Source organism: Acanthopagrus latus, chromosome 1, assembly GCF_904848185.1.
Source record: "Acanthopagrus latus isolate v.2019 chromosome 1, fAcaLat1.1, whole genome shotgun sequence".
Lineage (NCBI taxonomy): Eukaryota > Metazoa > Chordata > Actinopteri > Spariformes > Sparidae > Acanthopagrus > Acanthopagrus latus.
In genome coordinates, this window is record NC_051039.1 from 30116403 (window position 1) to 30132715 (window position 16313).

The window sequence follows — 16313 nt, forward strand, 5'->3', positions numbered from 1 at the left end:
ACATGTTATTTTCTTTCACGTCACATAGTTTACAGAATCAGATACATCTAACCTGTTTCTGCTTACATAAATCACCTCAGCACATTCAGTACACCACATAGCCTCCCTCACAACTATTAGTTTTACTCAGAGTTCTACAAAACATATTTTTAGTTTCCATTTACTGTTAGTGCTCATCTTGTGATTTTGCCCATATATTCAGATGACTCCAAATAGACGATTATGCTCCAATAAAAGTTATTTTTGGCATTTATTTTATTTTATATTTTTTCAGTCAACCAAAAGGAATATGTATTTATTTTCCATTGCAAAAATTTGATATATTAACACTACTTGAAGAGAAATGTGACTGTTTCAAATCTGATCAAATACATTTAATTCAAAAATGCAACAGAAGTGACACGATACCTGGGGACCTTAGTCAGCTGTTACCCTGGTTATTTAACTAGCATATAACTAACATTGCAATGTGATGTACTCACCTAGGTGTGTTATTAGCTGCAGTTATGTAGGTTTAACCCAAATCACAATGTGTACCTAACCAAACCAAATTTTGGTGCCAAAACCTAACCAAACTGTGACAGTACAGCAAAGCTTCCCCTGTCACTGTTGTGCTTTTTGGGAGTGGTGGTATATATATTGTTTTGTGACTCACTGGCAATCGACCTATTCCGTCATTTAGGTATGAGGATGTGTTGTCCCATTGTCTTGGAGAGCCAGGGGTCCCAGCATGAGGACACTTCTCACAAAGCAGCTCTCAGCGCCCTTTACCACTGACATCCATTAAAATATTTACCCATAACTCAGCCATGGCTCAGATCTGCAACTTGGTTTCTTTTAAAAAGAGCTACAGGAGAGTTGTAGGCAAATATAAACAAGATAATCTCGTGTTTTTTATGACTGCCCACAAAATAGTCAAACACAGGGATGTTAGAACATTATCTGCTTTGAGATGTGACAGATGATTATATTCTGTACACTCCTAATGACAAAATTGAATGCTCGGTTGAATTTCAAAAAACAGTTTCAAGTAGAGTTGATTTTATAGGGAGAATTTTATCCTGTTACTACTCCAAATCTTGTATGATGTTTATGACAATGTACAGTATGTGGCCCCTAGTGTTGTATCACTCAGAAACACAATGTCTCCCTTCATTGCTACACTGATGATGATGTAACACACTGAAATTATTTATCTGAGACCAAAGTGATATTTCATGCCAGACAGAAGCACATTTTGAAAATGAATGGAAACAGAACTATGTTTATTCTCTGGCCTGTTCCTTGTTCAAGACATGCTTAAGCTACATGTCAGACATCACAGTTTGATTTTTTGACTTCTCTCTCTAGTTGATCAGGGTGAACAGCTCATATGCTCAAGCCATACAAACTCCACTTCACCGTGGTGAGATCAAGTATAAGGGGTTAGTAAAACCTTACAGTAAACAGTCTTTTTGTGGACTGTTACATCTATAGATGTCGTTGAGGTAAAAAGGTTTTTTTGTCAGACCCAAATGCAAATTTTATAATCAAGTCATGCCAGTCCCTTTCCATGGATTTACCCCAGCCCTACATAAATACTGCCGAGCACATATTTAAAAAAAATACGTAGAAAATGGTAGCAAATGTTTTCATCAAGAATAGAATATAGTGGCGTATATGTAGCACCCTGCTCCTCATGACTTCCTGATTCGTGTACCCTGAGGCTACTAGATCTCAGCTGAATCCTGTGACTCTTTCCCTCAGTATTCTGCCCTTCTCTTGGGCTCAGAGCAAAGCATGAAACATCTTTTTTTTTCTGTCATGCTGGAGATAATCTGATGGGAACGAGAGAAAAAGATGCCCTTCAAACTGTACCTCAATCTACTTTTTCCTCTGTTGTGGTCCCAAATGAGAAAAGAAACAGTTTAGCCCACGGTAATATCTTTGGTGGCCTCTCCTGTGCCTAATTAAACAGGCTAGCGCTTTAGTGAGAACATATAAAGCAGTGATTGAAGGGATTTTCATTCTGAGGCTGTGCCATCTCTATGGGACAATCACAACTGCATTTTTATTTGATCTTGTTTCAGCTCAACCCAGCTCCTCAAGGATCTAAACACTGCGTAAAAACCTGGAGAGAGGACCGACACAGGTTGTAAATGTTATAAATGAGAGGAAAGATGAAGTGAGGGCCACAGTCATGGATAAAAGAAAGCTCTGGTAATCTGCCTCTGCATCTGGAAGTATCCTTTTGCCAAACATGACTTGAGCCAGGGGGTGTCAAGGAGGATACAGTGCACCGATTCACCGAGGGCACTGTTTGGAAACCACAAAACCAGCAGGGCCACCGATTGATGGTGCCAAAAGTCCATTCAGACACATTCATATGTTTTCCCATGCAGCAGCTGTCCCATATTAATCTAATGTAATGAACAATAAACACCCCATCATGATCGGAATTGCAATTTAAAAGTTGCAGTGGTCTGTTCTGGGAAGAATTGCAACCACATGTACTCCTGCTTGCACCCCTCACTCCAGAGGGGAGCGATACAGGAAACACATTTTGAGCCATGGCAGGGCTCATGAGATGACATTGTCAGGTGGTTGATTCTCCACAGCCTGGCTGAAGTTGGACTGTTCTTGTGGGGGTCTAAGTCTGTTGCCAGATCCCATTTTCTTATCTTTTCTGACAACCCGATTGGTGCACATGAGGTAGTTAAAAAAAAAACGCTGCATTTTATAAAAGCAACAATTAATACAATGTTTTTTTGTTTTGTTTGAGCATTTTGGTTTAAATAAAAAAGACAACACTGGCCTCCATGAGTCCCCCTAGTGGCATGAAAATGAAGATTTTTTATTTATTTATTTTTTTTTTTACAAAAAGCCAAACTGTTCTTCTAATGACATTCCCATTGGCCTCAGTTGTACATTGTGTTTCTGCTTTTTACAGCTTAATAGCAAATGTTAGAAAGCCAGCAGCCTGTAGAAGTTGACATGGTTAACATTATACCTGCAAAACATTAAGAATTCCATATTACTCTTAGCATGTTAGCATGCAGATTAGCATTTAAAGTGGTGCTAGCTGGCTGTAGACCCTTATACTCAGTCTAATATGATATTGTATACACTCCAGATCTCCAGCTTCATTGATAATTCAAATCCTCTCGTATCTTCAGCGATATCCAACCGAAGCCCATCACTCTTCACCAGCATATTTTGACCTGGCATATCTCACATGAAAACGGTATTTTCAGTTCCTAGGCAGCAGAGACAATAAGGCATTTCTTTGTAACAATCCAGCCCAAGGCTGAGCGGCTCTGAGAGATATTAAAGCAGAGTGACAGATCTAATTATCACCTCCCCACTTCTTCTTGCTCCAACTCTGATGAAAAGTACTACATTACATCAGACATCCTATGCCCTCAAACTAACTTTCACCTCTGCTAATAACTAAGAGTGTAGTTATCTGGAATACCTGCTGGGAGCATGTCTCAGAATAGACTGAAAGGGATTTGTAATAAGGCTGGATTTATGAAAGGAGGAGACCATCATTATTCCAGAGCTTGCTGCAGTAACTGTGCAAATGCCTCCTATTTGTTATCTTTCACCTCTCCCCCCTCCCTATTCCCATGTTTCTCATTTTCTCTTCTTCAGATTACATAATGATCAAAAGTCACTTTTGCAAGAAAGTCCTGTTTAGGGATTGTATTGGGTTCCACTGTTACTCATTGCAAATGGCCTTGTGCTGGGCTCCAGAGGCTACGCTGAAAAGGAGCTTTTGTTTGCACACACGCGCCAAGCAGCAGTCTCAGACAATACCAACTGCGGGCGACCCACTCTGCTGACCTTGCCTGCCACTCGGCATCTGCTGTCAGATTCTCTTTCACTTCCATACAGATCATTTAGAAAGAGGCAGCAGGATCCATTCTGCTGGCAGGATATTATGTCTCCCCTGTGGATCGGTACACTTGTGCACAGCTCACACCTTAATGTGCTACTACACCACTAAACTGTTATCTGTTGTGTTGTCTCCTTTTGTCTCACTGTAGGGTTACTGTTCATGGACATGGTGTTCCATTGGACTAATGGACTCTGTGTGTGCTAGCCTGTGTCCCTGTGTGCTCACATATGCCTCCCTGTTAGCTGTACATAATTCCTCTTGAGCAGTGGTTGTCGCGGAAACCTTGGTCAGGTCTGGTCTCCAGCTGCTGTCACAACTGAAGCATGCTGGGACGTGTGGTGATGAGGATTGGTTAATCATCAGCCACCATGTCATATCTCCAGCCTCATGACTTCTGATGGCTGCACTCAATTTCAGAGCCATGACACACAATTGTTATGCAAAGACAGATAAATACATCAAAGATGTCACTGTTAAGACAGTGACAAACTGATACAAAAATGGTTTAACATTTGGTTCATTCTTATGATTTGATCTGTCTTTACTGTGGATGTACTGGAGATAAAGGACTATGGGTTTGAGGACACTACATGTCAGTGACTATTTATATAGATGGTTATTTGCATTATTCAGATGGATTAGCAATTCCAGTGTAAAACTAAAATACAATGTGCCATTATCGTTTGTGCTTGAAACTAAGAAGATGATGATAAGCTGCTATATGGTGCTGTTGAATTAAAATTTTAGTGGTCCTCCTTTTTTTTTTTTTTTACCCCACTTAGCTTTAATTGTATTGATTTTACCTTTGACATAGAATAATCAAAACATACTATCAGCCATATATGTTACCACATACAAGGTATTTGACTCTAATTTCCAACACCTCTGAATATATTTACTTATAAAGTGCAAAGAACAAATAGGAAAGTAAAGTAAGATACACATACATAGCCAAAACAAGGTCAACAAAACTATAACTAACCATCATTTTATGAAGTATAGAAATAGATATATACTAATACATAGAAAGACATATACATACATATATAAAAACAATAAATGGACAACCACATACAGTACACTTTTATAAATATAAGTCAAATTGTTTTTCATAAACTGTGTGTACATTGTTGTGAATAGAGCAGAAGTGTGTGAGTGTGTGTGCACAAAAGGCAGAATAACAAAGAAATGTCACTTCGACACTTAGCAGATGCTTTTGTCCAAAGTACATTTGTTGCAAGAAAAAAAACAGAACATATCACTGTCCATAAAGTAGACAAGACATCTCAAAACGTTAAAATGGAGGTTTGTCACTGCCTTCCAAAAATGATGAATATGAGCATCTTGATCTATTCATCAAACACATCATTGTAGCACAATGCCACAAAACCTACACGTCCTCATACTTAAATGACTGAATGGGTCGTTTGCCAGTGAATCCCAAAACAACATAAATCACCATTCCCAAAATCGCATTGCCCTTGCAGCATTCAAGCAAAAGGTGTATCAGACCTTTGTTGTACACTCACAGTCTGCTTACGTTCAAGCACTTAAACTACTTCATAGGGTTAAGGCAATGAAACTACTTAATTTTAGGAAAACAGTATAGTTTTGGGTTTAAACACTGGGTTACTTATGAAACTTTAGTAACAAATGTGCCTATATTACTTACTAAAGTAAAATAGTAAGATAACGTACCGTTGAATTTCCCTTGACACACACTGGAATTGACACACGTTGAATCACACTGGACACAAACAGCAGTCTCCTGCGTGAAAATCCAGGGCTTGCTTAACCCAACCATCCATCCCTGTTATCCTTCTTATATGGGGTTGTCTCCCTTTATCGTACTTTGCCTGACTTCCTCATGTGCTGCTGTAGAAATACCTACAGCCTCCAGAGGTCACCACGTAACTAGAAAATATGGGTCTGCTACTCATTATTCACACGGACACAAGATGTCACTTTCAATGTGACCATAGGTTGGTTTAAATGTTTCAGCAAACAAATAATGCAATCGTTATTCCAGTGATGATGTCTTGAGAAAATTCCTAACATATATGCATTCTGGACAAATGCTGTCATTTATCCATCAACATATCTGCAATTTGTTTTCTTGTGCAAACATCAGATAGCTTTACAGTAACTGACAGAAATCATACTGTAAGTAACATCTGTCAATGTTGTCAGTCAGAAATGCCCCTTTGAACTAAAAACAAAACAAAAATAATTTTAAAAATAGATTGAATTGATGCCACATTAAACATAGACTCACAGAAAGGCAGTACATCAGCTGAAGTTGTATACATAGTCCCTCTGATACCAGATGAACTGCAGCAAACCCTGAGCTGCATGGCATTATCTGAGTAAGTTATGTAATGCAATTTCATATAGACACCCTCAGGGATACACCTCAATCATGTTGCAGAGAGGACTATGGGTCCAAAGAGGCTCTCTTGTTTTAAGGTTAAGGCCAACAGAGTGGTGGCTGCATTATTAAAATGGGAGGTAAAAGGTAGTGGATAATGGAATAATGTTCTACCAATGGATTCATGTACAGCACCAATGTCAAGCAAAATGAGGAAGTGCACTTTACTGCAGGCCTTTTCCTCCACTTTGTCAGTAAGGATGACCATAGTAAGATATTTCCTCTTGAAAACTTGTCTGGCAGTGTCCAGTCACTGCTCTCCTTACAGCTGTGTCCCCTCCATGACAAAAAGCTGTTATACCTTAGTGTTATGATGTAATTCAACTCAGCTCACCTGTTGGTGTTACATTGACCACAGCTTTATCTCAGAATATGTCAGGCTTAGACAAAAGAGAGGACTCAGATGCAGATTTGGCAGATGTAATGTCAGGTTTTATTGTTCTGTTATGCGGCTCTTTAGTCAGAATGATGAAACAAATGCTATGAAATACTAAGAGACTCAGAAGACAAACAAGACGTAGGAAAACCTACTCTGAACTATAATTCTAGAATATGCAATTTAACAAACAAAAATACACTCCGAAGAGGAAAAAGCACGAAGGCTATGAAACTTAACTACACTCTCTATATTCAAAAAGGTACAACACAAAATGCTCCAGAAGGAGGAAAATAAAAGGCTATAAACAAAGTTAAACTGGAACACAAAATCCTAACCAGAAAATTACCAAACACAAAATCACTCTACTAGAGAGGGCAAAATCAGAAAATAAAACGTGACAATACTTAACGATATATTCAAGGCAAGGCTGTGGAACAAGGCTTCAGTAGACGACGAAATGACGAAATACTTTGGCGACGCAGACAGGGGAAGACAAAGACTTTATACACATGGGGGAAGGGGACACAGGTGAAAACAATCAAGGATTAGAGATGACGTCAGACCAGGGACACAGGAGGAAGGGCAAGTGACCTGAAACGAGAGGAGAGTTACTTTCAAAATAAAACATGAAATTCACAAGATAGACCCCAAAACAGGACAAACCTCACCGCGATGTGACAGAATATAAGTTAGTCAGGACCAAAGCATTATCTCCTGACTTGCTACTTGCTTAATACTTCCTCTTACTTATCAAAATCAAAAGCAAGTGGTTCCTTTTTTTGACAGGATATTTAGACCTGATCTAACTTGATGCATGCAATCAGGGAGCTAATTTTCACTTTCCTTTGTGATGATTTGAAGGTGCTTAGGCTTAATTCAACTGTCCTTCAAAATAGTGAGACCAGATTGTTACAATGGTCTGCAGAGGTGATACTTAAAACCAAATGTGCTTAGCCTCACATTGCGCTATGAGCACTTTCTACCAACTGTCTTCTCCTCAAATGTGCATGCCATATGTGTGTCTCCAGTGTCTCATTTAGCAAACCAAACCTTGAGATTGTAGTCCTGATTTCATCTTGACCAGCATCCCAGACAGGCTAGAGTATTTGTTATGGTTACATGGTTGCAATCATTAAACGTGATGGGGAAATAGGTCATGTAAATATAATGACTGCAGGATGTAGTGGACAGTGCTTTAAACATAAACATGAATGTACAGTATTATTCAGCTTGGTATTTCACAATCTGAACTGACTCATTTTATTAATAAAATTAATGTTTTTATATACAATAACTCATTTCTGAAACTTGATGCATATTCTAGAAAAAATGCCTGAGTAACTAAAAATGATATGAATTACGAATGAAATTTTGCAAACATGATAACAATGCAGGGCTAAAATGTAACTGAGCACATTCATATAAGCACTGTACTTAAATACCATCAGTATCAATCATAAAATTCCAGTCTGATAACACAACAAATTGTGCCATATTGCATAGTGAGTACTTTAAATGTGTCAATGTCTTACATGTTTCAGAACATGCAGGCAACGTGTTACACTTTAATGGTGCCAGTTTCAGGTGATTTCACTGATTGACAATGTGCAACAAAGCAAAGCAATGCACTAACAGAGGCAAGGATGAAACAGATTGCAAACATGCACGCAAACACTGGGCAATTTTTGGCTCTTACGTACCCCATTGTACCTGACCTCTACCTCCAATTGGTTATTTTAGTAGTATGTGTGGAAGTGCTCCTATAATCATAATTTCAGCATTTTCTACCACATCTGAGCCATAAATTGCTGAGATCTCTGCTAGCAGCCTGGCGATGTGTCCGAGCCAGGAAATAATCTGGCACATAAAATCCTGTAAATGTTTAAGTTTTTTGCATGGATAAAGAAACACAAATATAAAGTACTAAATAATGAGGTCATTTGAGGTTGATGTGGAATTTGTTTCCTTTGGGTAGAGGTAGGCTAGCACTAGCTGTTTCTCAGTTTCCAGTCTTTGTGGTAAACCAAGCAAACCTGCAGCTAGCTCCAGCTGTGTATTGACACACAGACAGTTAATTGTTATTTTTTAACACGGGGGATGGTACAATGATAGCACCTCCCTTCTCCCACACCACCATCAAACACACATTCTACCTAACCATAACCCAAGATCATAGAAATATTATCAGACTATTATAGGAATACTTAAGGCCATCAGTATCTCCCAACGCTCTTCTCACTCGTCAGGTTGCTACTTCCAATATGCCAATATACTTTGATTATGAATGTGGAATTAGGCTACTCTAAAGAGAATATCCATCAGGCTAGTATAATTTAAAGAGTGTAATAGGTACAAGATTAAACTGACGGATGACTGGGGCAGAGACAAAAAGGAGCAATTACAAATCCATCCACTACTTCAGCACCACAGACAGCGCCATGGATTTCTATAACATCATACACAGCACAGGTCGGCTACTAATATTTCAGATCCATGGTTGGGTCCATGGATTCTAAATTGCACAAAACTCATCCAGACAAAGGATCTAACAGTCTGGCAGACTAGACTAACATAGTCCACTAAACAGGCCCTGCACTCTCTCTGCTGTAAGGGATGGAGAGGAGGATGGCAGGTTAGCAAGGGGTGGGGGTAGGGGGGCATTTTGGTCATTTGCTAAGTAGGTGGACAGCATCGCCCTTCATATCAACTACTCGGCATCAATCCCGTCATCTAACTTTCTGCTGAAAGCACAGGGATGTCTCCCAAAACGTTAAAGGAAAACAATCTTAGTGGTCCTTCAACCCTTTTAATATAGCCTTCCAGGCTTCCACCTGGTAAATTTTCATTCATATTCCATCAATTCATGTATCTAAGTAACCATTGCCTCACCCCTGTCTTTCACAGTACAAATATCTAAGCGCCCGCAGCTGAAGACCCAAAGTAAACACAGTGTGTCTGAGATTGAGGGCTGTGAGGTCACCAGGAATACGTGATGACAGCTCCAGTCACAGGCCTGGCTCTTGAGGGGTCACCCGGTCTGTCTGCCAGGGGCCTTAGGCACATGAGGAAGTAGCCTGTGCAAGGTGAAAGAGTGAGTGCTGAGAGGAAAGAATGTGACAACCTGCTCTCTAAAGGTTAGACTAGACTGGATTTATTTATCTATTTATTTTTATTTAAAAAACAAAACAAAACAATAAACTCTTAACAGTATGATGGTGTTCACATAGCCTCTTTGGTAAGTACTGTACAATACGAAGGTTAATATTTTCTTTATTCTTCCTGGCCACTTCCCCACCTCACGCCCCATAAATCTTCCCTCCTCCAACGGCAGTGAGAGCGTTAAAAGCGCTCAGCCAGTCTCCACCTTTTATGTAAATGCCAGTGTGAGTGAGTGAGTGGGACCCGAGGCGGAGTGAGCGCTCAGTGAATGAGGGGGGGGCGGGTGGGTGTGTGTGTTGGGGGGGGGGAGTTGCCTTCACGGATCCCTGCGCTCACCAGGAGAAGGAGGTGTGGGTCTCCGCGTCCAGTGTCTGCATCTATTCTGAGGAGGAACGAAGCGATAGGTTGTCTTCGACTGCAAACGTGCAATCATGCCACGAGCGCTGGACTGTGCTGCGCGAGCATCTGAGTAAAATATAAAGGCGCTACGCGGACTGTACAGGAATAAAGCAATGGGTGGCCAGATAACGCGAAATGCCTTCTACGGTAAGGAATACATACTGACGCTTTGCTGTTCCTGCTGTTGTGGTGACTTGGTTCTGAAAGCGGGGGGGTGGTTTAGGTGTTTCATTCATACACAAGTGTTAGCTCTGTGCGCTGTGTTACCAGGTACCATATTGTCACTATAGCCTATTCTTTGGTCAGAGTGACGTCACTGAGCAGAATGGGGCAGACGGCAGCTGTGTTTATTTTCCTTCTGGTTCATACGATGCAGCGGACGGGACGGCATCACCTCTGACGGAGACCTACAGTCCATGTTAGAGTGGTGAACAGTGTATACTGTGCAGGGCTGAGGAGTGCGAACATGATAGTCAGTGGAAGTTGTGGGGTTTCCCTCTGCTGGGCTCTGTGCTGTGCTGTGGTCCCCCCCTCATTCATAAAGAGCCACACTGTGTGCAGCTGTGCTTCACAAAATCCATACATCGATTTCCTATCGCCATATCCCACACGCCAACAGTAAGGTCGAAGCATCCATCTCACAGGATGATTCGTGGCTTTAAGCAAACAGCTAGCTGTATTTGCAAAATGCTTTCACAATTTGATTTGGTGTTGATGGAGGATGGAATTGTATGTATTTTCTAACAGTCTGTGTGTGTAATACTTCCAAGTCTATTAAAGGGCTCTCAGGGACTTTGTGGCTTTCCATACAGCTGGTAACCAGTGGAAGTCAACAAAGTAGCCTCTGTTTGGGTTCATGTTCAGCCTTAGGCCTTGTGCGTCTTGTTCGATGCTCCTCATAGTGACGATTGACAATTGTTTTTTTTCTTTTACAGTTAAAGCAGTCCTCCTCCTTCTCCCCTTCTTCCGCTCTACCCTTACAACATCATAAGAACATCTTAATGTAATTAGTATGATTCTGAACTCAATCAGTGTTTCTGTAGTCATTATTAACATGTCGTTGTGATACAGTGTATATAAGTGAACCTGTGGGAGTTAAGTCAAGTCCTTGTTCCTACAGCCTCTTCTGGTTTTGACCACCTGATCGTTCTAATTAAAGCCCCAAGATTAATCCAATTAGTTAAAGAGGGACAGACTAAGACAGCATGAGGAGGAGGCTGTAGCTCTTTCTCTTTGGGATCAAGGTCACTCACTTAGCAAAATAACATTTTTTAAGGTGTGTGCATTCAAATATTACCTAATTATTTGCCTGTTGGACGATTAAGATTAAACAGGTACATTTTACAGTCTATATTAAACCTCTTTACAGTACTACTAATACAGTACTATAATACAGTACTGAAACAGAATTTACTCTGTATAAATTGGCAAGTTTTACAAAGTCAAGACACAATTTTGGAATCATTTAAACGCACAATATCTAATTTTCCTTGCTCCAGCTTGCTTTTTTTAAAAAAAAAAAAAAAAAAAAGGAAAACAAGACATGCAGTTTGATGATGTCATTAAGTAACTTGAGATTATGGGAGTTTTAACTCTGTTATGTCACAGTCTCTTCCTTCCTTGCTCTCTGATGTATAATCTGATCTGTTTCCCTGCAAGTTACAGCATCAGGTGACAAAATGAAATGTACCATTACATTAATGGATTGGTTGGGAAAATAATTGTATATTGTAACCGTCCAATGCCCTCTCGCCTTTTGGAGTTCTCCAATACTTGCCAAGACTAAAGTTAGACTCAAGCTGTTTCCCTGCCACACAGTTGTTATGGAATGGACTGTGTCAAAATCACCTTGTAAAGGAGAATGCCTGAACAGTCACATTTTATATTGTGCCATTGCAGCTGACTGCCACATTCCTTCTTGGCAATTGCTGGTTTGTTTGTTTGTTTATTTGTTCATTTGGTCCTCTTTATATTCTTGTACTTGCTTGAAGTCCATGATGTAGCTGTTGCATCGTTATCAAATATTATAGTGGCCCACAGCCTCATTAGCTTTGGTCTTTCATAGGATAGAGGTTATGGTGTTAAACATGGTGGCTAACTGATGTGGCCACTCAGAAACTTGAATTAAAAGATTTGTTGATTAATCTTATTTCTAGAGCCCAAGTGATCCTCATATTTAGGCTGATGATGGTATTAGGAATTTAAAAAAACTAAAGATATCAATGATATTGACATATCAGCCGATATGCATACATTTTTGGCACTAATCACTAAAATGTGGTTATCAAACAGTTGTGAGAGAAATATGTAATGGAGGCAGGATATTTTATAGTTAATCAATGAACTTCATTGTCCATAATGACATCAGTACACCAAAGCCACAAATTTCATTGGGATTGTATTAAGTGCAACCAAAATGTCCAAATACTAACCAATACTAACATAACATGTTAGCTTGTTAGCTGTAAGTACAAACAATAGCCCTGTTTGTTGTTTACTTTCATTATAATCATGTTGGGTGTTTTCTTACATGAGAGACATGGTTATGCTAATTGGATATGGTCAGGTATCACAACAATATGCTGTGATCACAGTACACATCCTCTGAGCCTGCTGTTTAGCATCTATATAACTAAGCAGTGACAAACATATACTGAGTAGAACAAAGCACATAGCCTCTCAGACAAAGAACAGAGCTGCAGTGGCAGCAACAGTCAGTGGCAAATGTTAGCACAAAACACACAGCTCATACGCCATGCTAACCTGGTTAGCACAAAGCACAGACTTAGAGCAGTAAGGCTAGCTAGGTACCTTTTTTTGGATTGAGGTACATTTGTAATGGCTATTTTGCCTCTGTGTACGTGTTTTCGAGGAGTGGCACTAAAGGGACACCTGAAGGAAGGGGACAGGATTTTCTTACTTACAAAAAAAAATCTAAATTTAGCTTGCTCTTGCTGGTTTATGCAATCTTACCAGTTCCAACTTTAATTACACCAGCCCTCTCCTGCTATGAAAATCCCAAATGTATTGTTTTATTGGCAGCTTTACTCAATGATTGACTTCATCTTTGTTCATACATCCTGGACCTTCTGCAGGTCGCATGACAGGGATTTTGCCATCAGTCTAATACAAGTACACAAGTTGAAACAATGTCACAATTTCGACCTTTGAAATCAAAGGTGGAATCGAGAATGTAGCCACGCCCCCAGAGTCACATCCAGCAGGCATGCCAAGAGGGGAAAAACACACACAGCATGTCGTAGCACAGCGAGTAGATTGGCATTGCGTTGAAAATGCATTTCCCATTCATTTGAATGAGGCTAGCTGCAGGCTGCAGAGGTGCATGCTGAGAAAGTTGACACAGAGCAACTTTTGGAGAAATGCAGCCAGGTGTCACGTTGCATTGGCTAATCACATTAGCTTTTGATCAGACTGCGAGTGATGCCACAGTGGATTGTAAGATAACAGTGTGTGTATTGACTGCTCTTGTTTTGTTTACGGTTAGTTTCCAATTGACTGGTGAAACAAGGTTTTGTTTCATTTATATTGTTAATACATTATGTAAATTTGACAGTAAGGCATTAGTATGGTACATTGCAAACAGACAATGGACATTATATCGCTCATGAAACCAAGTTGACTGTCTTTTGAAATAAGAATTAAGAAATTGAATAAGTTATCAGGTCATAAAATCAATGATACAAGACTAGACTAGTCTAAAAATGGCATGGCCAGCTGTGCTAAAAGAAACAACAGCAAAAAAGATCAAGAATCAAATAAGAATTGAGGATTTGGAGAATCGTGTCCCGCTACTGCAAATTGAACTGATTATCAGACAAACCAATATGACCTGATTTCTCACTGAGGAGTGATATGACGGGGAACATCCGTTGCAACAGCCAGGAATTGATAAACAACATGGTTGCTGACTACCTTAAAGACTGATATGAATATTCAATAAAGCTGTCTAATAATTATTGCTAATTTACAGTTATATTTACAGAAAGAAAAAGTCCAATGAGAAGAGGAGAGGGTTAAACTGAATTTAATATGAAAGGAAGAGTTGCTATGGTGATCCACAATCATTGATAGAAAGTGTTTGCTTCTGCTACTTATTACTGGAACTGAAAGACCAAAATGTAAGATGCCAGAAAATCCTATCTGAACCCTCCTCGTCGTGTTTATCTCCATGTTTGTGAGATCGCTAAATGTAGGTGGCAATGGACAAAAATTTGACTTCTCCAGGTTCATGTAGATATGAGAAAGGCACGACTCACAGGGGAACAGATAATGCTTTCTAAAGTTGCACGACTGCAGGCTGTTGTTCTCAGGTGTGAAGCACCAGAGCACATCCAAACAGCATTTGCTGAGTTGGTTACATAATTGAGTCTGCCGAGTGTGTGGGAGCTCCACTTCTGTGCTCCCGATTGACTGAAAGTGGGCCAGTGTCTGAGGCTGCATAGGCTGATTCGATGGAGCGTCTGGCTGCATTTGACGTGAATTGGATTCAGTATCCAAATGCTGAGCAGAGTCTGAGCTGAAGAAATGCCATGTAACAAAGTAAAGTTTCTTGACTTCAGAATCAGATGGGATCTCAGTAATGTCATGGGATATATCTAAGGATATTGAATGCCAAATAAGGGCAATGGATTGTGAATACAGCATGCAAACCACCATTGAAATTATTTCAATTTTCTTCTTCATCTTTCATTTTCTTCTACTTGTTTTCTTCCTGTTTATTGCAGCCAGAGTTAAAAAGACAGAGCTTTAATCAGGCCTGGACAGTTGCTACAGAGTGACAGAAACATATGTCTCAGGGTCAGGTGGCACTACTTCTGTCTTAAGGCAGTGTGTTCTCGTGCTGTCACCTTCATCAACACACAGGGGGTAGATCCCCAGCAATGGAGGCTTGCTGTCTGTCCAGCAAGCAGGCAAAATTGTATGTGTGTGTGTGTGTGTGTGTGTGTGTGTGTGTGTGTGTGTGTGTGTGTGTGTGTGTGTGTGTGTGTGTGTGTGTGTGTGTCTGCAGCCCTTTTAGCCACATCCTCATCCTCACGACAGGTTACCTTCAAGGCAGCGCCCACATAATGCCTTCCAGCCAGTACTGAATAGAATCTTGCCCGCTATCAGTCAATACATCATGCATATAATTACGCCTCTCCACCAGCCTGCTCTTTTTCACTGCCAAAGAAGCCTCATTGGATTACATTGTGCTCCATTGTATGCACATTGCAATATTATTACTTATTGATCACTGTTGTGTAATCCTGCTGGTGAGGAGAATGTGGTAACAGCGGAAAGAATAGTGGGCCATAGTGGATAACGTCAGCCAGACTTCATCTCCGCTGTCTCACATTTCATCGTCAGGTCATCACGGTGTGAATTATTGATAGCTGAGTCTCTACAGTAGGCAAGCAAAGGGTTGGAAACTTGAGAGATATATTCCTTTAAAATGTAAAGAGTAATATATTTCTAATGCTCATAAACATATATTTCAACATGTTTCATAAATGTATTATGTCTTTTGTTAAGTCACCCACATGGTACATTTAGGGTTGGGATGGATGATGTGGTCACCTATTGCCAGTGGCTGACAGTCATTGACTACAGATCCCTGTGCCACTGTAACATCATCATTCAAAAGGCCCCCCAGCAGAGAGCACAAAAAAGTAGTCCCAACCCCAGCAGCGCTGTCATCATCTTTTATAATGTTTGTGGAAATTGCACATGCCAAGTCGTTAGACATCACCTAGCTCTAGGGACAATTAGGTTTTATGAGCTGAAGTAGAGTTAAGAGTACAGGTCAGACAGTCGAGCATTGCAGTTATGGTTAGGAAATCAAAAAATTAAAAGACAATTGATTCATCATTACAGTCCAGGGCTGCAGCTGTCAGCTATTCTCAAGACTGATTTATTTGCCATTTATATTCCTCATTTATTATATGGTCTGTAAAGCAACATGAGCAGAAGGTGACTTTGAATTGATTAATCGATGAATCAATGCATCCCTATTTATGTCACTCATTTCTTGTTTGTAGTAAGTGTGATGTGAGGCTTTCTTTCATTGT

At 40.0% G+C, this 16313-nt stretch overlaps 1 protein-coding gene across 2 annotated transcripts in view; it reads left to right on the forward strand.

Annotated features, from left to right (window-relative positions):
- The window catches only part of neurl1aa (neuralized E3 ubiquitin protein ligase 1Aa), a 78750-nt gene that overhangs the window by 19411 nt on the left and 43026 nt on the right, over positions 1 to 16313 (forward strand). The window contains exon 1 of one of the 2 annotated variants that reach the window (XM_037114603.1): positions 10162 to 10392. The exons of the other annotated variant lie outside the window; for it this stretch is intronic. Within the exon in view, the coding sequence (XP_036970498.1) occupies positions 10359 to 10392 (34 nt within the window). The 5' untranslated portion in view covers positions 10162 to 10358. Of the gene's footprint in view, positions 1 to 10161; positions 10393 to 16313 lie in introns of those variants that run through there. 2 annotated transcript variants of the gene reach the window in all.